The following is a 27,358-nucleotide window of genomic DNA, read 5'->3' as shown; positions in this document are numbered from 1 at the left end:
CCGGTCCCCTAACAACAAGAGAAAAGCCCTTCAAAGTCACTAAGTATCTGTGGATTCACCTCCAGCATTCCCATAGCCTTTACAATTACACAGATTCCTCTTCAAACCATTGGCAACCCGAGCCCCAAGCCCAAACCTCTAATACGATTGGGAAGCCTTCAGCGTCCAAGGCCCTTCGGGAGCCCTTGCCTTCTGCATCCTCTTGAATCCCTGTTCCAATACCTGGTTCCCATCAGCCAGTCTCTAGCAGCCCACAACCTGTGTGGGTCCTTCAACTGCAAGTCCCAGCAACCCCAGACTGAGTTGGTCCTTCAGCCGCTGACCCCTTTGCTAGTCTGCTGCCGTGATCACCTTCCCTGTACGGTTGTCTCCCATGCTTCTATTTCTCAACAGGATGTGTTCTCCCCATTTGTGGTGCACCGTGTCAGTCCACTGCTCCTCCAGAGTCTGCAAACTCTGTGTTACAGTCCCCAGTATAGGTGCCACCATCTCGGGCACAGACCTCCATGATTGCATGATTTACACCTCCATTCCCTATTAGGAAGATCTCAAAGCCTTCTGCTTCTTTTTTTTTATATTTAAGAATTTTAAAACCACATCTACAATTATTAAATGAATAATTTAAAAAATACATGTGTGGTGTGTATATATAAAGTTCCCTTATCCCTCCCTCCCTCCCTCCCCACTCTCCACCCACCTACCCAACATAAAAAGAAAAGCAGAAAAAGATGAGAATGCCCCAAAAAAATTAATTTCACATAATACTGAAGCTAAGGGTTACCAGTGTGGCAAGCTTTCAGAGAGTCCTTCAAATTTTCAAACCAACACATTGTAAGTATGGGCTCTATATTTTCAAAATGAAATTATATTTATTATGCAAATTATAAGTTATTTTCTCAAGTGTAATACAAGAGCGCAATTCAGCATGCCATCTCACCATTCCTAAATCTGTATTTGATTTCCAAGTAATGACTATGCACTTTCTAGAAACAGCCAAAGATAATCATAAAAATTCAATTTGATACATAATTCATTTTAATTTGAAACTAATCACTTTAATATTACCCAACAAAAATAACATTAGATCTAATGGGAGTTTTACCTTTAATATTTTCTCCAAAAATATTTTTATTTGTAACAAAAAAGGTTTTACTCTAGGACACTCCCAAGTAGAATGAAAAATAGAACAAGTTTCTTGATCACATCTAAAACATAAATATGATAATACTAAATTCAACTTTTTTAATTTTTGGAGAGTTAAATATAATTGATGTAAAAAATTATGTTGAACTAATTTTCATCATACTATGTTTACATAATTGGTTCCAATCATTTTCATCTATTTGTCTATCTAAATCAACCTCCTTAATCTTGATTTATGTATTCCTAACTTACGTGCTGTTTTTTGAAGTAATTTATACATTCCTGAAATAAATTTATTCATACCACAATTAATTATTAATAATTCTAATTCATTTTGTCTAGGTAATCTCAGATTATGACCTAACTTATCAATCAAAAAGGCTCTAACTTGATAATAATGGAAAAAAGTATTATTCAGGACATTAAATTTTTCCTTCATTCGTTGAAAAGTAATAAATTTACCAGCTTCAAAACAATCTTCTATTTTTGTAATCTCCATTTGACTCGAAATCCTTAAAAATTGATTATTCATAGAAAAAGGAAGAAATCTTTTTTGATGTAAAGGCATTCTTCGAGAAATTAGACCTTTTCCACCTATCTCATAATCTATTTTATTCCATAATTCAATCAAATGTCTCATGTATCTCTGATTCATATTAATAATTTAGAATTCCATTTATAAATAAAATCCTGCATATGTTCTTTGCCTATTTTACTCAATTCTGCTTCTTCATGGAATAATATTCCAACCAGTTTCTCTTCTCCAAAACTCTCAGCCACCTGGCAGAACTTGGCCTCATCCTAAATAACTTCTCTTTTGATGTTTATCATTTCCTTCAAATCAAAGGTGTAGCCATGGGCCCTAGCATAGGTTCCAGCTATACCTGCCTTTTCATTTGGCTACGTGGACCAGTCTTTGTTCTGAACCTACCCCAGCACCAATTCCCAACTCATCCTCCATTACGTTGATCACTGCACAGGACAGAATTCATCAGTATTTTCAACTTTGCTGCTAAGCATCCTGCACTGAAATTCATGGGCCATTTCCAATACTTCTCTCCCTTTCCATCTCAGGAGGCTGGCTTTGTAGTGAACAGGAATGCTCCCCCCATGACTCTCTCATTCACTCCTCCCTACCCACCAATCGCCCCCTTTATACCTAGTCCTGTCACTGCCTACATGTCATCCCTCACCACCATTCAGGGCACCAAAGTCTTTCCAAGTGAAGCAATATCTGGTGCTCCCATTGTGGCCTCCTCTACTTCAGAGAGACTAGGTGACATTTACTACAAACCCACTGATTCTTACAGCTATATCTACTCCTGTCTCCTGAGAGAATGACATCCCATTCTCCTAGTTTCTCCACCTTCATTCCATCTGCTTTCAAGATGAGGCTTCCGTTCCAGGATATCCGAAATGTCCTTCATTTTCAGGCAATGGAGCGTCCCCTCAACTGTAGGCTTTAGAGCCATTTCCCACATTTCCTCTGTTTCCTCTTACCTTCCTCTCCAAACAGAACGTGGATAGGGTTCCTCTTGTCCTCACTTTTCACCCCACTAGCTTTTTCATTCTGCATATCACCCCCTGTAATCTTTGGTAGCTGTAATGAGACCCTGTCACTAGATACATCTCTCCTTGACTTCCTTATCTGCTCATCCATCCCCACCCACTTCTCTGTGACCCCTGCTGCTTTCCCTTGTTACCACAGGAACTGCAACACTAGCTCTTGCACCTCCCTCAGCATCATCAGGAACCTAAGCAGGGAAAGATTCACATGCATCTCCTCTAAACTAATCTACTGCATTTGGCTCTCCTGATGTAGCCACCTTTACATCAAGTGTAGACTTGAAACTCTTTCACAGAGAAGATACGCTTTGTCTGCAGTGACCAATCTGAGCTCCCTGTTGAATGCCATTTCAGCTCCCATTACTATTCCCACACCAGTCTGCCTGTCCTGGGCATTCTCCACTGCCAGAGTGAGACCCAATGTAAATTAGAGGAATAATTCTGCCTCGACAGACTGTATCCATTAAGCAATCTAATAAGCAGCAACAAAATTAACAAACAAACTCTTGTGCAGCAAAAGAATATTTCTTTGAATTTTTGCAGTCAGGCTTAGATTTTAAGAATTAATTCATGATCTGAATGTAAAACACAGATCTTAATCTAAAGCTAAAAAAGAATGTTTTCTCCCCTCACAGAAGAAACAAACAGAAGTGAGCAAAGCAGCATCAGCAGATAGCACGACTGAGGGGAATCCCGGGGACACATTTACTATTCTCTCTACCAAAAGCCTCTTTCTTGGACAAAAGGTACAGGAATTAATTCTCAGGAATATGGAAAGATAGTAGTCTTTGTGAATTTACACAACCATGTCTTACTCACACATGGTGCTAATGGTGCTATATTAACAATAATGGTGCTATATTAACAATATATTAACAATCAGCCCAAGAATGATCACTTTGAAAACTTGCAGGTAAAGGAAATTGGCTTTTTTATTGCAAATATAGTGAAACCCCTGTTATGTGGAATTGAAGCATCTGGCATCCTCAAGCAACTGCCAAAACAAAATTGCGGAAAATAAATAGGTAAATAATACAACAGCTTGAAATTAATGTTCCTTGCCATTCGCTAATCATGCAGTATGCAATCTCATGCAACCGTAAAATTCACGTATCCAGCATCTACTAATTCCCATAGGTGCCGGATACCAGTGGTTTGACTGTACCTTGAAAATATCCAATTGACATTTGTGCTGAATAGTGCATTTTCATCTCCATTCTTTGATTATACACATTTTTGAACGATTGCAAATAAATTCTAGTTTTTTTTTTTGAGAAAATTATTTCACAAGAGAAACATTTCTATCAAAAGACTTCCATTATCCTTGACACTTTAAAAAGTTACAATTCAGGGACTGTTTTTCTTAAAGGTGTTTCTAAAACGTGATCATATGAGAATTGGTCTATTTTTTGATTGACAGTACAAAGTCAGATATTAGACACAGGGGAACATTCAGTCCATTGTACCATGTCATCTTATAAGTTGAGCTATCCAAAGAGTCCCTTTCCCCATGCAACAATTAACTATTTCTATTCAAGTATTGGTATAATTTCCAAACCAAAGTTCCTATTGAATTTGCTTTCATGATTCTATCACCAATACTTAAGCCTTTGAAATATTTTTTGTAATAAAAATTTATAACTGACAGTTTTTATTGGTGACATGATTTGGTAATTCCTATTTTATTACACTAACAATAGTAATTAATAAATCTGATTTCTTAAAAATGAAGATCCATAACCTTGAACCAATTTTCTGAAGGTCACACATCTACTTCTCCCATTTATTGTTTCTCTCTATTCTCTGAATAGAGAATATAGTCAGGAGTTATAATAAAAAAACAAATATAATAAAAATTTGAACCCATAAAATAGATTTCTTGCACACAAACTACAGAAGCTTGTATGCATTGCATTGATGCATTTTTTTTAACTACAAAGTTAAGAGTTTTATTAAACAGGGGAATTGTACTGGTTCATGGATGAGGCACCGTTGTAAGATTGATCTACATGAAATCTATTAGATACCACTACACTGAGCAACCGGAATAGGTCTGGAACATTACAGCATTGTTCCCATTGATGATGGCTGCCACTGTTTTGACATTCCAGGCTTGCACCCTTCTTCCACCTTTCCTGGCATGAGTGCAGCACAAATGAATGTATAAACTTGCAGCACCCTGAAGTCAATATAAATGTAGCTCTACTGCTTTTTTTTGCTGCAGATCTTTATTTGTTTCTGCTTAAAGTATTTATTAGATTTTTCCTTGGCAAAATATTCTTTGCTGTTTTCAGCTTGCTGTGAAATGAATTTCTTACATTGTTGGCACACTTCTCTGTCATTTAAGACAATAGATTTAAATCCCTCTGCAGGTTGAGCATGTAAACTGAGACAGCTCTGCACTGCTATCTAAACTAGGGCCATATCCACATAACAGAAGACATTTCACCATTTAAAGATTAGTTATCAAAAGCATCAGAGAACTCCATTGATATCTTTAAATGGCTATCTTTGCATCTAATATTCCTCACATATTCCCAAATAAACATTTCTTACACAAATAATTTAGTTACCAACCTCAATGCTGTTTATCCAATCTTGCCATCTACAAATTGGCTACCAGTTTCCTCACATTAAATTAGCAGCAAATTGAAAAATAATTGAAAAGATTGAAATAGTTAGTCCATATCACTTTCTATTTTGAAGGTAGAGTGTTAAATTGCTATTTAATTGTCAACTACGAACAATGTCTTGACTTTTTAACAATTTAGAACATAAATTACATTTCAAAATGCTTTACAATTTAAAATCGAGTTTTTTGTAATCTTAAATCCCTGCTCAGTGTGATAGTTCACCGCCTAATAATAAAATATTCAACCATTTAAAGTTAAAAGTGGATGTTTTTCAGTTCATTCAATCTTCTTTAGGCTTACTTTTTAATCCATTAAAAAAAATCCATGACATGAATTTCATTGCATTGTATTTAATCTTCAGCAGTAGACTTCTACATAGTCATGACACATAAGTTGCTTTCTGCATGACCCAGAGGATCCATGTACAAAATAAGGTCAAGGTGGGCAGTCACCACAGAAACTATTCAGTAATTCAGGTATCAACAGCTATAAGAATGGTGGATGGAGGAGGAAACTGGAGATTAAAATACAGCTTCTGCTTTTGTTTCATAACAATGTATTGTGTTTCTGCAGAGCTTGCTGTCCTTTATCCTTTGCTTCAGTGTATTTTCTTTGTTGTTTCACCCACCCCTCTCCACCCTTGTTTTTCTTCTACCCTGTTACTTTAGTATCAATGCTTTTCCTTGCAGTTACACCTTATTCACAGTGAACTCAGTAACATAGCGAGCTTCGAGGTGGAGGCCATTATCAATCCTACCAGTGCTGACATTGAGCTAAAAGATGACCTAGGTAAATAAAATGAGACTTTGCAGGTAACGTTGGCTGAGAGCATTATGGAATTTAAAACTTGCATCAGATTCTGGGCATTCATTATGACAGAAGATTTTATTTATTCTCACTGTAAACTTTTTGAGAATTGACAGTGAGTACTTTTCCATAATTTATTCCAGTTCACCGTTACCTATTCTAACAGACGGGGCACTCCTTCCTTTGAAAAATCCTTCCCATCGACCAAAGCAAAGTGCTTGGAAACATGAACAGATTTCAAAATATGCAGTTATTAAAAAATGTCATGAAAATCATTCAAAATCTTTGGCTTCTCCAAGAAGTGTTTAGCTTATCTTTTTGATTTGGGGCATAAATATCATAAGGTTTTTTTTAAACTATGATGCTGTACACAGAGTTCCAACATTAGGTTTTTTTTAAATATGTTTTTTTTTAAAAAAATGAACAAAAGGTTTTGCTAAACACTTTTCAAATGGACAAATCTAATTTTAAAATAATTTTCAAAATATAGGCATAATATCAGAGGAACAGAATTTTAAAAAACTCAAAAATTCCACACAAACTTTAGATTTGGTCACTGTCCTATATATCAAGGGTTCTGTTTAGTTCTTCTTTGAAAGGAATAAGAGATTGTTAAAAAGAAACTTTGCTTGTCAAGGGAAGTAGGATTTTTGAAAGATGGTTTATAAGATTTAAAAATCAAATGTTGTGGTAATGTGCTGGTTGATTAGAGTCGAGGAAGCAGATTCAGGCCTAGAGACCAGTGTTGAGGCTGAATCAATTTGAAGATTTCTTTTCAGCTGATCATCAAGTTTTCAATCTGTAATGTCTATGATTTGCTTGCTCTGTGCAATATAAATAGATGTTCTTTGCAGGAATCACCTGTGAAAGACTGCTGATAATCCAGTCTGTCACTTTTCTTTCCAGCATGGTTGATGTTTTGTATGTTTATTTGCCTGTTATAGTTACAAGTTGTGCAGGCTGACATTGCAACAATTGACAGTGATGTTGTCGTTCACCCTACGAACTCTGACCTCTACACTGGTGGGGAAGTAGGTAATGAAAACTTCTGTGCAGTGAGTGCATGTCGATCAGTGGCAAAATATGTCCTATCTTGATTGGCAATTCCTGCTTCCAGCAAAAGCAAATTAGTATATCTTATCCAGTTGCCTAAGTTTTGATTTTGTAAAAATCCTTTTGGTGGTGGCCAGGTTGTTGGTGAATGGGGATAATAAATTTCTCATGATTTTAGGGAGTCTGGGCTTTAATGCAACTTGGACAAGTTTAAAAAAAAAGCAATATTTGAATATCTCAGTTCTGGCACAAGTTTCATTACTTCTCCTTGAATTCTTTGCTGGAAGGATGAAAGGAACTAACAAATAAATTTAAAAACTAACTTTGCTTTCAAATTTCAATTCATGCATTGGTAAAGTCTCTGTTTGTTAGTGTTTCAACTGAGGCTCTATGCCCCAGATAGCATCTTTAGTCCAAATACTTTGTCAATATGATGTGTAGTAGGAAATATTGGTGATGCAAAGTGACCATGCCAAGACATAAAACAAATTATAGTCAAAATTTACTGCTGCAGAAGATCCTCATTATTTTTTGTTCATTAAAATAAATTATTCAGGCTGGAAAATAGCATTCAGTTGTTGAATCCCTTTGTCAAAATTAACCATATCCATGTCATGCTTAATATGCATTAAGCATGGAGCAAAACAACATATTGCCACACAGACTTCAGAATGGAACCTTTCTTAACCAATTTGGCAATTCCATATTCCATGTCTGTTGATTCTCATCATGAGATTACTGCCAGCTTGGTTAATGAAAGTTTTGTGCTGTGTGCTTTGCTTGGAACTTCTTACATTGAGCATTAGCAGAATTTTTGGAGTCCTTGTGATCATGGTTTTCCCATTATATTTTGGTTGGACTTTAGAAAAAATGGAGGAGAGCTTTTTATCTGGATGGTTAAGGCCTGTAAGAGATGTATTTATGATTTTTTTTTTTGTCCTTCATATTAGAAGAAGCAGAGTTGTGAGATTGGTCAAAGTAAGCTTGGTGAGTTTCCTATGCGATCAAATGTACTGCAGCCCCAGAAGATCAGTGGAAACAATGTATATTGATTTTTATCCTAGATGGTATGGAACTTCTTGAGGTTTCTTTCAGCTGCATCTGTTGTACGGAGTAGTAACATTCATTAACATTCATTAATAATCCTGACCTAATTTGTAAATAGGAGAGAACAGGCACTGAGTCTTTTGTTGTGGTATTTTCATCCTTTGCTCTGGTCTTGTAGGTGTTGCTGTTTGATTATATATCATCAGTAATCGAATCTAAGATGTTGGTAATAGAGGTGGTTGGAGATTACTTTTTTTTGCCATGTAACTCAAATCAATATTACCTGCCAGCTCTACATATTATTGGATTTTTTTATCAAAAATGAAGCAGTTATTAGTGAAACTAAAAATTGATAACATCATTGAATAGTTTTCCTCCTGACCATATGATGCAGGGAAGGTAACTGAGGAAAAAGCTGATGTTTGAACCCATTCCCAGATCTATCTAGGTGTTCAGAAATTCATAACTTCCAACTCACTTCTGTTCATATGTTGGCATCTCTCCATTACCTCCAAATAAAATATCAAAAATTTAACATGTTGGGCATTTCTGGACAATGCTTGGAACTTCAGCATAACTACTTGGAATATAGAGTTTGAACTCAATGAAAAATTGCATTTAAATGCCTTTTAAACCACAAAGACTGAGAATTTTTGAGAAGCAGTTATGCAGCTTTCAGAAAATTGAACTGTGAAGCTGGGTTCTAAAATTCCACCGCTAATGTGGCAAATCAGATATGTTAATTTAATTTGCTGTGCATAAAAGGAGAAAACATTCTGATTCATTTGACAAATACAGTCATTAAATGTGGTCACACTGCAAAATTGTGTTTGCTTTTGCAGTTTTTCTTAGACAGGCAATTAACATCAATCTTCTGAACACTAGAGCTATTTCTAACAGCTGGGGGCTCATCACAAGACATCTTTTTAAACTTTAGTTTCCTGGTGGAAAAAATATTTTCAATTTTTTTAAAATAATCTTGCAATTTTAAAAATGTACATGCCCTCCAGATGCATTTGTTGGTTAAATAAATGCCAATCTTGCCACTTTGCCTCTGGTCTTGATAGAATGGGGTGCTCAGAGGGTTGATATCAGTCAGAAATGGGCTAGTGGCTGTGCTTTGTTACTTGTGATACTGCACACTGTATACATCACAGTGAATGAAAATGGTTTGAATTACAGAAGCAAATGCATTTTTAATAAGGCTTGCAGAAAGATTTAGAATCTTTTACTGATCTTCATCCCATATCAGGCACATGATGAAAATACAAGGTATGAGTAATTGAGTGGAATTCAAAAAATTAGACCATCGATATAGATTTTAGATTACAAAAAAAAATATTTTAAAATTTATTAAAATATTCTGTTCTCGTCCAAATTATGGAAGATTCCCACAAATAAATTTGAGAGAGACTGGTTTGAATTGGTTTTGAATAAAAATAATGGAAAAAGAAGCATCAAACACCGAGATTAGTTTTTATGGAAGTGTGGGACAAATTCAAGCAAATATTTAAAAAAAAAAAAAATTAGGATGTAAAAAACCAGGCAACCCGGTTGGCGTAGCGGTTAGCGCAATGCCTTGAGAGCGCCAGCAATTGAGACAGGTCCTGGATTTGAATCCGGCGCTGTCTGTAGGAGTTTGTGCATTCTCCCCGTGTCTGTGTGGGTTTTCCCCAGGGGCTCTGGTTTCCTCCCACCCTTCAAAATGTAGTGGGATGTAAATTAGGTGGCATGGACTCGTAGGGCAGAATTGGCCTGATACAGTGCTGAATGTCTAAATTTTCTAAAAAAAATAATTATTTAATTCAGTATTCCACTGCATTTTGAAAAATTCTGGTGTATACTCAGCTTCACAATATTGAAAACTGTCTTACTAATTTTACAAATAAAGTTATATTCCATGAAGGTAAATTTCCACAATTTTTTAATAATCTGTCTCTGGGACATTGAATGCACTGACTAAACTACTGCTAAACCCAGGGAGTATTTGAATCTTCATGAACTGATTTGCTTCATGTGGTCTGTCTTTAACTGTTGCATGATTAGAGAAAGCCATTACCCTTTTTTTCAATATTGGCACAAGTTTACAACAATATTTAAGATGTAGTGTTGACAGTTTCTGTGCCTCACCATTTTCTGATTAGCCTCCAGTGCAGGGCATTGTCATCAGGGGTGCTTCAAGCCATTTTCAAGTCATTCTTATAACCAGAAAGCATATATTTACTGTCTGTATAGTTACCATAGAAGCCAGAGTTGGTGACCTGCATTATGTTGTATTAATGGGATTAAGGTTAATCCTGACCTCTGCTTTGTCTTATGGAGAAGCATGCAAACTATTTTCCTTCAATATTCCTCCACTGTCTAGTTTAGCAAACTCTCAGTTGGCTCCATTCTCATGTTTCCATTCTTAACATCTTCACCAATGGGTTTGGTCTGGCCTCAACACTGTTAAGCTTGCATTCATCTTTTATTCAAATTGGGATATAATTCAGAACAATTCCACTGCTTTTCTTTTTGGGTTTGCATTATTATGGAAGAGTTTAACTAAACTTATCCTGTGGATAGAGCAATACCATCTCTATTAATGGTATTCCAAATGATGTACAATTTGTGTCATTTGACCCAGATAAAAGAGAATAATAACAAAATTTTTATGATGCCACTTGTAATTGATTCTCCAAAACTTAAGTTCCAGGATGAATCATGTCTTACTGTGGAATGCATCTACTATCTCTTTCCTGGCATCTATTTTCATATTGCCTCCACCAGTATATCAGAGCAATTAGTCTGAATCATGCAAAGAACTTTATTTGTCCACTGCACTGCTGTACTTCCTCCTTCTCCACCAATTTTCACCCACCAAACCACATTTATTTTGCTTCCTATCTTTCTCAATGATGTCTAGTTTATCTCTTAATTCATTGCCATTACTCTGTGGCCAACTATTTAATCTATGGTTGTAGAATTCCCTCCACTTCCTTCTCTTGATACCCTACCTTTTGACAAACCTTTATTCTCCAACTGATAGACCTCTGTCCAGTGCTGGTTTAAGGTATTGCGGGGCCCATAGCATTTATTTTAAAGGGACCCTAATTTGTGCCGGCTGGCTCATGCGCGGTCCTAAATAGTGCTGGTTGGCGCATATGCAGAGTGGCGGGGCAATGAGAGGGAAATGTGACTGTGCCATCCTCAAACCACCCCAAGAGAGTGTCTGACACTAACCCTGCATATCCTTCTTGGTAAGTTTGAAGTAGTCTTAATTATTCTTAACAAAATGATGCAAGCTTTCTCAGATTATTATATATTTAATGATGACTAATGACGTATCTAGGGAACGTAGCACCTATGGCAATAACTGAAATTGCACCCCCCCCCATTAAAATGTACTTACACATTTTGCACTTACACTGTAATTACACTTGCACTTCCATTGCGCCCTCCCCTCCCTTTCCCTGTTAAAACTTAATTACACATTTTGTTAAAACTTACTGTGGCAGTGGTGGTTGGCTCAATGCAGGATCAATGGTTGTCTTCCCTGGTGCTGGCAGGGGAATTAAAGGCCACAAAGATGGCCATTGTTCCCGCATTGAGCCATTGCCATGAGCTGCTGGGGCAGCCCCGAAGCAGCCCAATCAGATGCCGGAGCGGTGCTCCAGTGAACTCTGGCAGCACTCCACCTTTGCTGCTGCGTCGGGAGTTAAATGGGGGCTGGGGTGGTGGGGGAAGGACAGCCAGGGCAAGGAGCGAGGCGAGGATAGTGGTACCCCCCTTTAAGGTTAGCGATTTTAGCCAATTGTCTTCATTATCTGGGGTTGTTAACACAGATTATCGGTATGGCCGCTGCACAAAAATCAAAACGCAAATGTTTCTCATAATTTATGGTATATAAACACAGGGGCTCTTGAAAATCCAAGGCCCATAGCATGAGCTACTTTCACTACTATGTTAATCTGACCCTGCCTCAGCCTCATTTTTGTTTGATTGTATCTCATGAAATGGTACAAAGTTTTTGATTTCTCGATTCACAATTTAAATGCAGCTTCTTGTTGCACATGATCAGAAGGCAACAGCATCTAACTGAGTGCAGAAACCCTGCATTTGATTTTGGACCTTACAGTTGATTAACATGACTTTGCTTTAAAATAAATTGAGTTAGGTGCAGAGTCCTGCTATTGATCTGCCCTTCTGACGTATTGTTGGGATACTGTAGAAGAAGCTTTATATTCAATCCATTTGGCAATACCTGATACCAGCTTTAGGAGATGCAATGAATAGATGATCCCTGTTATTACGGAGTTTGCAACTTCTGATTTGCAAGTAACTGTATGATTGATTTATATAATAGAAGATATTAAGAGATCAATTTCATTTTGCATTGGAGCATACAATCAGTTATGTAGAAAGGGTGGTTTTATAGCAGTTGCCTGATTTTTTTTTCTTTCAATGGAGGGGAAATCATCAATTTCCTAGAAATGGATTAACTGACCTAAAATACCTGCTTACATAAACTATAATCCACCATGGAATTTTGCAGGTCGATCATTTTGCAGGGACAACACATTGAGTAGCACCTGAATTGAGTGCAGAGTATCTTGGCAGATCTTGCTGTGGAAACAGCCTTCTGTATAAAATGACCTCTCATAAATATTTGATCATGTTCGACATCATACAATGAATTTATATTTTGCAGTATTTTCTTGGGGATAAAATATTAGAGGGTCTTATTTGCAGATTAATTTGAATTAAACTCAGATCATGACTAGAAACAAACCATGTAGATTGATTTGGATAAATTGATAAATTTGAAGGAATACCATAATACCAGTTTCCATGAAAGGTAAATCTTAATTATGTTAATTGGTAAAATATACATTCTGAAGAACTTCATTCTGTACAGTTTTATTTAAATATTGAATGTCAACCATAGTAACTGCTCAGTCATCTGGAACATTTTTTTTGATTGCTCAATAATTTTAAAAGACGTATAAGGGGATTGTTTTTCTACAAAGGATTTTAGTTGCCCTGAAAATAACCTTTAAAAGATATGCGGTGATATAGCACACATTTAACAATTTCCAGAACCCCCCTCAGTGTATGAAATCAGGTGCACCTTAACTTTTGACAAATATATTTATGGCTTTCTGTCTGTATAAAATAACCTCACGTGAGATTTCTCAATGGTTCTTACTAACTTGCAAATTCTGTAGCATTTTTTCAGTATTTGGCCATTTGATGTTACCTCAGTTGCTTTTGTTAGAGTAGTACATTTTAAATTCTATCTTCAATATCAGGAAATGCTTTGGAGAAGAAGGGTGGCAAGGAGTTTACAGAAGCTGTGAATGAACTGCGCAAGAAAAATGGTCCCTTGGAAACAGCAGGAGGTAAAATCACTTGTTCCATTTCATAAAATTGTTGAGTCATGTAGCTCAGAAATAAGCATTTTGGGCTTCCTATACCAATCTCATTTGGGTTATAGTGGTGATTGCATTGCTGTTTTAGGTGTTAATCAAGTGTTTTTGGATTCCAGTTATATTTTTTGCGTTTAAGGAAAAAAAAAAATTCTTCCTCAGATTCTGTACAAGCTCCTTTCTCAAACCTATGCCCCTCTACTATGGAGAACATTTCTTACCACCTTACCATCGACCATTATTATAAGCAGGAAACTCTCTCCTCCACTCAAAAGTAAACAAACTCAGTTGAGGATCCAGTACGCCTTGTGATGATCTGATTGTCTCAGCTCCAATTGGAGTCTGCATCCTTGCAACTAGACCTCAGTGAACCCATACTCCAATACAAGTCGGTATCTGTAGAACTGGAACATATTCATATTGTGTCTTTGTGGGATATACCCCAGTGAGAGAATTGCCTATGGAATTGTACTGTATTGATTGAGGGAGAGGCACAAAGAAATGTGTTTTTTTCATGTTAAAATTAACATGTGAATTGGCTGGTAACACACTGTATATAAGGAATGAATAATTGTAGCCTGATATGATCAATGCAAACAATCTTGTCTTCAATTGGTGGCACTATTTTTGTGAAAAAGAAAAAAAAACTATCAGATAATCAAACTGCTTATTTCTGAGCTTTGATGGAACCATTTTCTATCAAGTCTAATTTCTTCTGCTTGCCAATTTTTTAATAATATACTTTAATATTTCTGTTTGTAAACACACTTTATTCCATAGAGGCTAAAGTATTATTCAGGTGAATTACTGCCAGATAACAATAATTAGTTTGACCATACTGCTTGGAATATAGATACATGGACATCCTCCTCTATATTTTTGTCCCTGCTGGATATTTTTCTGATTCATCTTTGTTAGATAAAGCTTTTCAAGAATCTTGGAATTTGTGTTTATAATTGCAAAGCTGGCCTATACCTATGTATAAAAAAAATGTGAAAATTACTGTAAGTATGCTCTTTGCTGCGCTTATTGCTTTGTTACAATCAACACAAGCTGAATGAGTAGAAAGTTTAATTTTACTACACTCTTATTTGTGAAAGCCATTGAAAATGTTGTGCTTTGTTTAATGAGGTAACTGTATATACTAAGTCCTAGTTACTACTGAGAAACCTCTTTGCCCCAGGGTCCCATTCCTTTAGAATAATTATTTCAAAATTCTATGGATTTTAAAATAATAACTTTGAGGTTTATGATATTTCTACCCTAATCTGTGTATCAGTTCCATTCCTTATTTTGCTCTAAAAAGTTATAAAACATGGAGATTTTTATTTCCTGGTTTGCTGATGGTTAATTACACTTGAATGTGATAGGCTGCTCAGTTTGCTTTGTCATCACAATGTCAGATGCCATTGATCCCCAGGAAAAATACTCTTGTCAGACTCTTTACCAAATTGTCATTGGTAAAGTTGAAATCCTGTCAACACCTCATTGATACTTTGTGAACAAATTATTTCAAGGTTCTGCCTGTGCCAGAAAATCCATGTCTGTGCATGATGTTATTTAATTTACATCATTTTGAGCTTTGTTACTACTTGATTTCTGAGTATGAATAAATAACAAATGAGCATTAGATCAAACTAGTAAATTACTCAGCATCTCGATTTCCCCCTTTTACCCTTCAGAAATGCAAAGGAGGAGACCAATGGCATCCCCTAGTACTTTGCTGAACTATGTATGGATCTAGGTAACTAGTATGCCACCGCTGAGATCTGAACTTTTGCAGATTCTAAACATCTACCTTTTCTAACAAATTCAGTAGTTTTAAATCTTCGTACTTACTTCTCTAATATAACAATTCACAATATTTTCACTGGTTCCTTCTAGAAATTAGATAATTCAAAACAAAAAAGGATCTTCTGATGCCCATTTGACAACCCTTTGAATTCCCAAGGTTGGACGTTGCAGATTTTATTTTATTAGGTCTTGGAAAGTACCTTAATCTCATTTCTTCTTTGGGGGGGGGGGAATAATTGTAATCTGATTTAAAAATATTTCACTTTTTTCTTGCTAGCTGTGCTTAGTTCAGGCCATGGACTGCCTGCCAAATTTGTTATCCATTGTAATAGCCCTGGCTGGGGGTCAGACAAATGTGAGGAGCTCCTGGAGAAAACGGTGAAGAACTGTCTGGCATTAGCAGATGAAAAGAAGCTGAAGTCTATCGCCTTTCCTTCAATCGGCAGTGGCAGGTGTGGAACCATTCTTTATCCTGTGGAATGTAAATGCAATTGATATCCATGCACATAAGATGTTGTTTTTAGCAATGCTAAAATCTGTATGGAAGAAATTTGTCTTTGGTGAGTTCTTAACACATCTTACATTTAACAAAACAATCCAGCCTAGTAACCTTATCAAGTAGACAATTTTGTTTGTGGGCTAGACCATAAAACATTATCAAAAATCCTGCCACTAAATCCATATTGGTACATGATGCACCATCAGCATCTTTTCAGGAACCAGATTCCAACTCACCCTGCTTATTGATACACAGAGGCTGCTGAGCTCATACAATGGCATAAAATCCATGTAACTATTTTGATGTAATTTTTACTGCATATGTGGTGTTATGCTGGACTTGATCAGAAGGTTCAGAGCCTCATTTAGATTACTTAAAAAAAGACAAATTTGACCTAGGCCATTGTTGGAAATGTAGGACTTCGAACCAGCCCATCATGTCTTCACAGCTTGTAATGTCAATCTAAAATAATCCCATCTGCCTGCACATGGCCTGTATCCCTCTATTACCTGCCTATTCATGTGTCTGGTGAAATGCTTCTTAAATGTTAGCACCGTATCTCCTACCACCTCCCACCCTATGGGTGTTTTAAAAAAAACCACACGCCTGCATCTCAAATCTCTTGTTAAACCTTCATCGTCATCCTAAGTCCTCTGGTGTTTTTCACCCCAGGGTAAAAGATCTCTATCTCTTATATATGCCTTTCATAATTTTATATACTTCTATTGGGTCAACCTTCAACATTCCAAGGAATACAATCCAAATTTGTCCAACCTTACAGCTATTTCACTCTAATCCAAACAACACTGCGGTAAACCTCTTCTACACTCTGTCTAAAGCCTCCACATCTTTCCAATGGCGTGGCATCCAGAACTGCACACAGAACTCCAAATGTGGTCTAAACAACGTTTATACTACTGCGATTTGACTTGCTAACTTTTTATACTCAATGCCCTGACCAATGCTATGCACCCTCTTCATCACGCTATCCACTTGAGTTGAAACTTTCAGGGAACTATGGACTTGCACCCCAAGATCTTTCTAAATATCAATGCTCTGAAGGGTCCTGCTATCAATTTTATACTTAACTCTTGCATTTGACCTCCAAATACATGACTTCATATTTGTCCAGATTAAACTCCAAATGGCATTTCTCTATTCAAATTTCTAACTGATCGGTTTTTGCTTTGACAATCTTTTCGCTCTCCAACACTCCACCAATTTTTGATTCATCTGAAAATGTACTAATCAGGTCAACTACATTTTCATCCAATTCATGAATACATTTTACAAACAAGGCTAATTCTTGAGGAATATACAGTATATTACAAATTGCACTGGTGCTTGTGGAACACCATTCGTCTGGTGTGAAAAACAAATCTCTACCCCTACTCTCTTACATCTTATGACCCTGGCAATTTTGGACACAAATTTACCAAGTCGCCATGCATTCGATGTGATTTAATCATTTGAACTAGTTTTCAATGAGGAACCTTGTCACATGGTGGGAGGTTAAAAATCACCCACTGCATTAACTCTGTTCTTCCATCTTTCCATGTTCTACCTGCTTATCTGGTCCTCTAGCTCTCGTTGGCTATTGGATGGTATTTTCTTTTGGGTCAATTCTTCTGAATGGTCTGGGTTTCACAACTTGCATTTTCCTGTGTACCAGTGGCTATGCAATTCTAACCAGTTGTTGATTCCTCAACAGAAATGGGTTCCCAAAACAGAATGCTGCTCAGCTGATCCTGAGAGCCATTTCCAGCTACTTCGTATCGACAATGTCATCCTCAATCAAAACTGTCTACTTCGTTCTCTTTGATAGTGAAAGCATAGGGATATATGTCCAGGAAATGGCTAAACTAGACGCCAATTAAAGATGGAGACTCACTGAAAGAGTTCCTCAAACATTGTGATGCAGACCACTTTTTTTGTAAGTCACTAAAGCCACAAAGGGCAGGCAATTCAAACGAATCTGGTTCTTAATTTTACAAGGGCACTGACATTTGGCTTGAAAATGGATTGTGCATTGTTGTCAGAAGTCACTAGAATTCATTGTAATTTAGTATATATTTTGTAGGTTTTAATTTTACATCAGAAAAAGACAAAATGGATTGCTTGTAGTCCAATGTTGCTAATCTGAATATTTTTAATCCTTAATCGGGGAAGATGGGAGATACATTTTGTGACTCTGTGGTGGTACATTGATGCATCAAGATAACTCTTTGAAATCACATGGTGCTACAAAACTGTACTTTGTTTACATTACATCTAATCACCACAAATGGTTGTCAAGAGTTATGATAAAATGGAATTTGTCATTTGTTTATTAAATAGTTGGACTGTGGTGGCACATTTCTCTTTTATAAATATGTCATCGTGTTCTTTCATTCTGTTTAAAATCAGTTCACAGTTACTAATGCAAACAAGAAAAAAACTGGCTTGGAAGAGGAGCAGTCATTATGCATAGCCATTTTCAGACCTTTGAAATTTATTAGAAATTCTTCCCACTTGTAAAGCTGAAAAATAGGAACCTTTGGTGGAAGTAAATTTCTTGATGTCAGTGACACAGAGGTTAAAGTCAATTGTTAGTTGTGGCAGAAAGTTATACCAGTCACTAACTAAAGAGGCTCCATAAAACGTTCTATATTTAAATAGTCTGACTGTCACCTGAGTGGCATTCAGTGCACCCCTGCTCCCTTCTCTCCTTCACCAAATTACCTCCAGCCCATGACAATTTGCAACATAATCATGTCATCATCTTATTTTTGGCTCCAACAAGCACTCTTATATGTCAGCAGTTTCCACTGACTTTTGCACAAGAACCACAAATAAAGCACATTCAGCATCTCTGATTTAAAAACCTCACCAGATTCTCTCAGGTATGACGTGCAATTACCACACTCCTGTGTGGACATTTCACCGAGCCAGCAATTGTCCTGCCCACTGAGAACCGACACTGACAGGGTCTCCCTCACACCCAGCACTGACCCCACTGAGCACTGGCACTGCCAGGGACTCTGTCATACCCAGAACTGTCTTTACGAAGCATGGTATTCCCTCAGACCCAGGGCAGGAGTGAGTAGCAAATCACTGTCGTTCATGCCTCGGTCCCATGCACTATCCACACTCCTAACTCATCACTTTTGATAAGGGGGTGCATTATTCCCTGTGGAATTACCCTGGTGAATACAAACGGTTGAGCAGATGTATATATAAAAAAATACAGCTCACAATGACTGAAATCTACTTGAAAGGCAGTTACAAGGGAACAGTTGACTGACAAGATCTTGCCAGCTAGCTAAAACCGATTATATCAATATCTAGCAGCCTCGATCCATTTGCCAAAGTAACAACACAAAATGTTGGTATAGCCAGGAATCAACCTACAACAATAGGAAGTCATTTAGGAACAGATAATGCACTGACATGAGAACTGCAGATGGAGCAGGAGTTGACCATGCCAGTCGAACTCAAACAAGATCTCTTGTCATAGATGGCCTACCGAGGAATGTGTGTGCACAGCATTCAACACCTGTTGGGATCTGTGATTTAAGTCGTTCAAATGACTTGAAAGTAGAACAATGATTTGTAAAATTGGCAAGAGGATCAATGGTAATTGTAGAAGGTATAACACAACCTATCTCATTGGCCTGGAGACTAAGTGGCGACCTGGTGGTGACTCGAGTCTCCATGACGTCTCCTGGAGACTAGCCGGGTCTCCAGGGAGGCGCGGAAATTCAAACATGTTTGAATTTTTTGGAGACTTTCTCCGTCAGTTGCGGCGATGTCGCAGAGACTAATTTTATCCGCAACTGGGGTGATGTCTCCGCGACCTGCTGGAGACTGTGGCGACGTCACCACGACACTTCTTGACTTAGAGACCACATGACTGAGCGTGTGCTGGCATCACTCCTGGTCCAAGTCACAGGTACATACCGGTCAAGGTCTTCATCATTTGGTACTTGTTCCTCCTGCTGCTGCTCCTTGTACTGCCTTGGAAGAGGCCCCACCATCTTGTACTGGGTCAGGTACACTCTCTGGTTCTTGACAACAGATGGCATGTTACTTCCTCTTCTCTGCATTCCCTCCAACTGGTTGGTATGCTGTCTCCACTCTCCAGGGGCAACTTCATGGGTGTGTGGGTCCTCTCTGTCAGCTGAGAGTCTGATGTCTGTCATATTGTGGAGTGAACAGGCAGCAAGGACCACCTTTTCAACCTTCTGGGGGCACATCATTGTCATGGTGTGGAAGCATCTGAATCTGGAAAGAAAAAAAATAGAAGTAGAATTAAAGTAATTGTATTTGGTGTGTTTACAATCTGGCACATATGACTGTTTGGCAGGAAAAAAAAGTGCTGCACACCTGTTTGCCAAAATGCCAAAGCTGTTCTCCACAATAAGCCTGGACCTGGACAGCTTGTAGTTGAAGATTCTCTCTGCTTGGGTTATCTTGGAGTAGGGCTTCATCATCCATGTCCTCAGGGCGAATCCATCGTCACCAACCAAGAAGTAGGGGACATCTTGATCTCCACCAGGAAAGGGTTCAGGAGGTGGCAGGTTGGCTTGACTTTTAGCCAGTGCCTTGAACAAACTGCAGTCCCTGAAGATACCAGCATCTGAGGCAGCCCCAGAAGTCCCCACATTGAGGTACATGAACTTATAGTCAGCACCTACCAACGCCAGCATGATGATGGAAAAGTTGCTTTTGTAGTTGTGGTAGACACTGCCTGACCCTGGAGGTTCAAGAATTCTGACATGCTTCCCATCCAGTGCACCACAGACGTGATGGAAGTTTCACTTCTCAGAAAAACCCTTGGCCACTTCCTTCCACTTCTCTGGTGCAGATGGACACTTGATGGCTGCCTCATGATACTCATCATAGATGGCTTGGCACACCTCTGGGACAATACTGACAATGGTGTTTGGAGCCACACGGAAGCCATAGGACAGGCACTTATAGGAGTTTCTTGTAGCAAGGAACCTCAGAGTGATGGCAACCTTCAAACCAGGGGGCAGGGAGTACCTGACCCAGTACTACTCTGGGGTTGGAGCTGTCCCCTGGCAAGACAATATTGTGGGGCCTCTTCCAGGCAGTACAAGGAGCAGCAGCAGCAGGAACAAGTATCAGATGACGAAGACCTTGACTGGGACCAGGAGTGAAGGCGTCTCGATGATGCCAGCACACGCTCAGTCATGTGGTCTCTAAGTCAAGAAGTGTCGTGGAGACGTCGCCACAACATCTCCTCAGTCTCCAGCAGGTCGCGGAGACATCACCCCAGTCACGGATAAAATTAGTCTTCGCCACGTCTCCGCGACCTGCTGGAGACTGGAAAATGTCTCCAAGAAAATTGAACCTGTTTGAATTTCCCGCGACTCCCCGGAAACCCGGCTAGTCTCCAGGAGACGTCACGGAGACGTCTCCATAACCAGAGGAGACTCAAGTCGCCACCAGGTCGCCACCTAGTCTCCAGGCCAATGAGATAGGCCCTTAAATAAAGTTATTTGGTTGAGGGGTATCTGTCTTGTAAATTGAAAGTTGAACTTCTTAAGGGGGATAAGGGTTGATATGATTCTGTTCCTGTCACCCATCACCCCTGTCAACTTGCAATGAAGTCAGCATTTGTCTGGCAGACACTGGGCACTTATGACCATTTTTGTAGGAGTAATTTAATAATCACATAATTTCCCGTAGAAGAGAATTCCTGACAAGATACCTTCAACTTTCAGCATTATCTAAGAACAGGGTAAGTGAGACAATGAGCGACAAAGCAAGAGGCACATGATGTCTGATCTCTGCAGCCTCCTTGAATAAGACCTCCAACTAATCAAACCAGAGGTTACACCCTGCCTGTATCTGTCAAAGTGGCCACAGCCCTTGGTTATAGTCTTTCAAATTATCCCAATGTGTATTGCCTCAGCTATGTGCAGGATTTAGCTGTATACAGATGTACTCTTGGGAAGTTGTTTGAGGCCTTGTTCATAGGGACTGCCATGTAGGTAAACTTGTTCATGGAGATAAGTGGCAGAACAAGGGACTGTTGCTATGACAGGATTGGGATTGGTGCAGTGATGGTGGATCACGCTCACATAGCCATCAAATACAACAGAAGTTACTTACTGCATCTAGAGAGTATCTTTCTCGACTTGTTCGAGATCCAAAGGAAGTTTGCTGATTCCTTCATCCTGCAGCTCTTTCCCCCCCACCCCTCACTGATCCATCCCTATCACCCATGAGTTAGCTGCTTGGGGAAGTGGGGTGGGGTTAAAGGCTACTCAGTGAACAAATAACAAGAACATTTAAAAAACTAGAAGCTAGAAATCTGACAAAAAAAATTGCTGAAAGCATTCAGCAGGACATGCAGCATCTGTGAAAAGAGAAACAGTTAACATTTCAAGTCAGAGCCCCTTGTCAAAAACAGGAGAGTTTAAAAAAAAAGGAACTAGCAACTTCCAATTACCTTTTAAATCTCTTCAATCTAATGAAGGGTCTTCATCCTGCAAAAAAAAAAGCACATGCTATTGATTCTTTAAAATACCAAAAGTAAGTCTTCATGATGTGAAAAATGTCTGTTGGATACATTTGTGAATGTGTCCCAGGAATGGCGTAGTAAAATGTGTTCTGCTTAGCTATCAGCAAGCATTGGATGTAGATGTGAGAATGGATAAAGGTGCTTGGGCTGAGGAGAAAATACAGCAAGTAAGAAAAAATTAGTACTGCTCAGTGCCTGGAAATGGTAGGCCATTGACATTGCAGCCACATTATACAAGTATCAATACAGAAACTCAGTTACTTGCATAAAGCAATCCTACAAAAATTGATACATTCCTTTCCAGTCCCAATGATACATGTCAGTCTGCTGGTTCCACACAAATGAATATGAGATAGGAGTAAGTAGGCCAGGAGCTAGTTCCAGTGTTCAACAACATTCTGACCTTGACCTCAGCAGTACTTTTCTGTCCAATACCAATAATCATTGTGAAACATATAACAAAATGCTGGAGGAATTCAGCCTGTCTTTTCAGCATCAATAAAAACCTGGAGCCTTTCTTCCAGAAATAAACAGAATAAGCCAGAAGCAGGAAATCTCAGAATTCAGACAATGCTGGCTGGAGGAAGAATTCAGAGCAACGAAAGGTGTGATAAGGGACAAGAATTTATGATGTTTGTGTGAAAGATGACATGGAAAAGGGAGAGAGAGACAAAGGTGACGGGGGGGGGGGGGGGGCGTTAAATGAAAGTTGATACTAATGCCATCTTGGAGGATGCCCATTTGGAAGATGAAGTATTCCTCCAATTTGTGGTCTGACAGTGCATGAGGCCAAGGGCAGATATGTCAGCAAAGGATTGGGTTGGGGAATTGAAATGAGTGGCCACTGGGAGATCCACGCTGTTGCAGATGACTGAGATGAGATGCTCAACAAAGTGATCTCCCAGTCTGCGTCCAGTCTCTCCAATGTTGAGAAGGCCACAACGGGAGCATCAGATGCAGTAGATAATCCCTGCAGATTCAGAAGTGAACGTTGCTTCACTTAGAAGGTGCCCACACCTCCTCCCTCACCAAGAAGGTGCCCCAAACAGTCCTTCCAAGTGAAGCAACATTGACAAATTCTTACCTCATCCTTTATCATATCCAATTAACACCTTATGTTGATCAGGATTCCTCCCCCATTGTTTGAATTCTGAGATTTCCTGCTTCTGGCTTATTCTGCTTATTCCTTGAAGAAGGGCTCAGGCCCAAAATGTCAGCAATATATCTTTTTTGGGTTTTTTTCCTGGATGCTGAAAAGACCGGCTGAGTTCTTCCAGCATTTTGGTGTGTTTTTACTACAATCACAGTGTCTGAAGAGTTTCGTGTTTCACTCACCCATAATCATTAACATCCCTATATTCTATAGCTATGTTTCAGCCTTGAATATATTCAGTTACTCAAACTCCACTGCTCTCTGGGATAAATAATTCCAAAACTTCACAACATTAAGAGAGAAAACACTGGACCACAATTTTTTTTCAAAAGATTTGCTTCCTGACAAAAAAATTGGGAATTATGATAGACAACTTCAGATTTGCTGAATCACGTAGAAAGTTGGAAAAACATGAACTTTTATTGAATTTAGGATAATGACGCTGACACGTTGCATTAGTTCAACTGAACTAAAAATGTTTTGCTGCTGATTTTCATTTGTACTCAACATCTGATGCCTCTCATGTCAGTGTCCAACAACAGTTGGCCAGCACTGATGGATTCCAGTTCCCCTGATGCCACTTTTCCATGGTCGCAATGTCCTGGTGAAACATTTCACCATGTTCGTTACTGACTGCACTAAGATCAGCAGGGAAGAAGTCCAAGTGCAAATGCAGAAAATGAACTTTCAATGACGTGTTGCACTTAATGGTTTTGTATGTGTGACGTAGACTTAAAACATAACAGGAAATCACAAAAATAGGTTATATTTTTTTTAAAATGGTACATGATAGGAAAATTTTAAGATGATTTTTATGATCAGCAGTCCAAAATCCATAAAATACACCAAAAAGGGTTCAGGGAGCAAAATCTTTGTTGTCCGGTGGAATCCTCATCCCCGAGTTGAATGGTGAATCCGTTAGTCATCAATGTCTATCAGTTGTGCCATGCCTCAGGATGAGGCACGTGCCCTTTGCTACCACTGGACCATTCAATCCAAGAGCTGGCATCCACACTCAGTCTCTGATTTCTGCTGCTACCTCCAAGCATTAAATCTTTCTAATGGCTGCAGCTTTTGACCTCTCGCACCAAGGAATATACAGTTCCTATCGATCTTTATAGCTTGCAGCATCACCTGCTGAGAGCTACCTGTGATCTAAAGGCGACCTCTCCATGCTACCTCTGCATTTTCTCCTTTGCTGTGCAACCATTCTATGAAATGTAATCGGTGTCATAGGGCTTTAAACACACATGTTGAAATTGTGTGAATTTGTTATCAGGGCAAAGCAAAATAATAAGTATAATGTGGCTGAATCTAACAAGTGTGTTATCTTTAAAAAAAAAATTAGCTTTCCTGTGCTATTTAACATATCAGATGACTGTGTAAATGCAAGATGGCAGATAATATGCCAGTGATGAAAGAACATCAGTCAAACTAGTTTTAGAAGAAACTCATAGGCTTTTAACACACAATCTGCTGTTGGACTACACCTGTGATACTAAAGTGAGTTCTCAACTCATGCAGTGAGTACATGAATTTTCTTTAGTCAAATCTTCAAAACGAATTGTTTTGTAAATGAATTTGAACCCATTTTTAAAAACACGGCCTCTTTGGAAAGCTCCACTCAGCAACAGATTCCGGATATTGTTGGCAATTTAAATTCTTGTCACTGGGACCATCCAATTGCCTCAACATTTCACCAGATGGCAGTAAATTTCCATTGAATAGAGGAACACAGGTATTCCTACCTTGAAGAGGGCTCAGGACCAAAACATTGGTTATGTATCTTTACCTCTTATGGATACTGTGAGACCTGATGAGCTCTTCTAGCATTTTTGGTGTTTTTTTTTCTTCAGACATTCCTAAATAATCATCAATCACAAAACAATCTCATAAGGTAAGATTGCAGCAAAGTGTCGGAAAAGTTTATGAATTTTATGGTCAATAACAGAGGAGAATATGGCATATTAATGATGGCTTCCACAATTGATTGGGAATTATCAGAATCCTTGAATGTACTTTGGATGCTTTTGCAAAACAAAACACATTATCATTCACAAATGCAAGAAAAAGAAATAAAAATATTATTCCACATCTATGCATTTACAACTGTGTAACATTTTGGTGATTTTTGTTATGATCCTAGGATGCTGAATGGTTAATGCTAATTTATATCGACCACCAGATCCAAAAGAAATATCAAGAATTAGAATTTAAAAAAACAACGAAAGAACAGGTTCATGACAGTTCATGTTGAAAATAATTGTTACAAAGCATCAATTTTTTCAGGATGCAGAATTTAAAAAAAAGTTAAAAATTATTTTAAAAGTTATGCAAATTTCTGACACAGTTGCATCATGCAAATTTTATTCTGCCACATTTATGGTAAAGTAAACAATCCCTATTGTGCAAAAATAAAATATTGCAAATGTTATAAGTCTGAAGCAAACAAAGTGCTGGGCATACTGGGCAGTCTGCATGTGAGAGAATGAGGGGGAGAGGGATAAAGTATAAAGTTTTAGAGCAATGATCTTCCTGTCGAAATGGGCATCCCTATTGACATTGCATATTATATTTCAGGGGCCATGCTTTTCCTCTCACATGTCCTTTCCTTAGATAAGGTATTGAGTTATGTCCCAGAGGAAAAAATGCAGCCACGAGGCATCCCTGGAATCCTTAGGTGTATTTTAGCTGGTCACAGGGAGCCATGCTGTAATTAAACAAAGCTTCATCATCATCTTCAGTGTCAGGATACATAATCTAGCTACCTTGATAGCTCACGTTTTGCTTGGGCTCCTCAACAACAAACTCAATCAGGGACTAAATGACTCTTACTTGTACACTTTATTGATTTTTTTTTAAATTCTCTCCGTATTGCACAGTGGGTTTGTTTACATTCATTATCTGTATACAGTTCTTTATTTCTTCACATATATATCACTGTGTATCTTTTTTTTTACACTACCAATAAGTGGTCATTCTGCCTCACCTGCAGAAAAAGAACCTCAGGGTTGTACGTGATGTCATGTATGTACTCTGACAGTAAATCTGAAATCTGTAGCTTCAAAGACAATGTATGCTACAATGAGAGATTAACTTTGTACAATTGTTCTACTATTGAAAGATGAAAATCCAGGATGCTGAAGAAGGCACAGTGGAGAATGTAACCTACTTGCCTCCATAAGTATTAAATCAGTTTAGCTCTGGCATATGGTCCCCCACCACCTAGGCCATGCCCTCTTCACACTGCTACCATCAGGAAGCAGATACAGGAGCCTGAAGATAAACACCAGTGACATTAGGACAACTTCTTCCCATCTGCCATCAGATTTCTGAATGGACAATGAACCACAGACACGACCTCACTTTCTCCTAATTTCTTACATTATTTATTTATTTTTGAAAGGTAATTTATAGCAAAATTTGCACTGTAATGCTTCTGCCAAGTTACAAATTTCAAGATGTTCATGACAGTAAATTCTGATATTCATCAAAATATTCTGCAAGGCTCTGCATTGAGGTGAACTGTCCTGACTTTGCGATGCACTATTGATTCACTGCCAGCAGAGGGCACCATTTTCCATTTGGTGAGTCAGTGTACCTTGAAGGGAAACCACACAGATTGGAAAGGCCTTTTAAAAAGCAAACAATCCAAACTTAAAGGTGGAGATACTCTGCCCTCACATTGGAAAACTTATCTTCATAAATGGTCTGTGAGTGGCT

At 38.3% G+C, this 27,358-nt stretch overlaps 1 protein-coding gene across 3 annotated transcripts in view; it reads left to right on the top strand.

Annotated features, from left to right (window-relative positions):
- macroh2a1 (macroH2A.1 histone) overlaps positions 1-18,297 on the top strand; it is a 32,334-nt gene extending 14,037 nt beyond the window's left edge. For 2 of the 3 annotated variants that reach the window (XM_069898428.1, XM_069898429.1), the window contains exons 5-9: positions 3,345-3,455; positions 6,032-6,131; positions 13,541-13,630; positions 15,729-15,903; positions 17,662-18,297. In XM_069898428.1, coding sequence (XP_069754529.1) covers positions 3,345-3,455; positions 6,032-6,131; positions 13,541-13,630; positions 15,729-15,903; positions 17,662-17,827 — 642 coding nt within the window. In that variant the 3' untranslated portion in view covers positions 17,828-18,297. Of the gene's footprint in view, positions 1-3,344; positions 3,456-6,031; positions 6,132-7,093; positions 7,185-13,540; positions 13,631-15,728; positions 15,904-17,661 lie in introns of all 3 variants that reach the window. The other variant, XM_069898431.1, reaches the window with a different exon arrangement.
- The last annotated feature ends 9,061 nt before the right edge of the window (positions 18,298-27,358 follow it).

The sequence above is a fragment of the Narcine bancroftii genome, chromosome 9 (assembly GCF_036971445.1).
Source record: "Narcine bancroftii isolate sNarBan1 chromosome 9, sNarBan1.hap1, whole genome shotgun sequence".
Classification (NCBI taxonomy): Eukaryota; Metazoa; Chordata; class Chondrichthyes; order Torpediniformes; family Narcinidae; genus Narcine; species Narcine bancroftii.
Note: the sequence above shows the minus strand (reverse complement) of the source record. Positions and strands in the feature narration are given on the sequence as shown.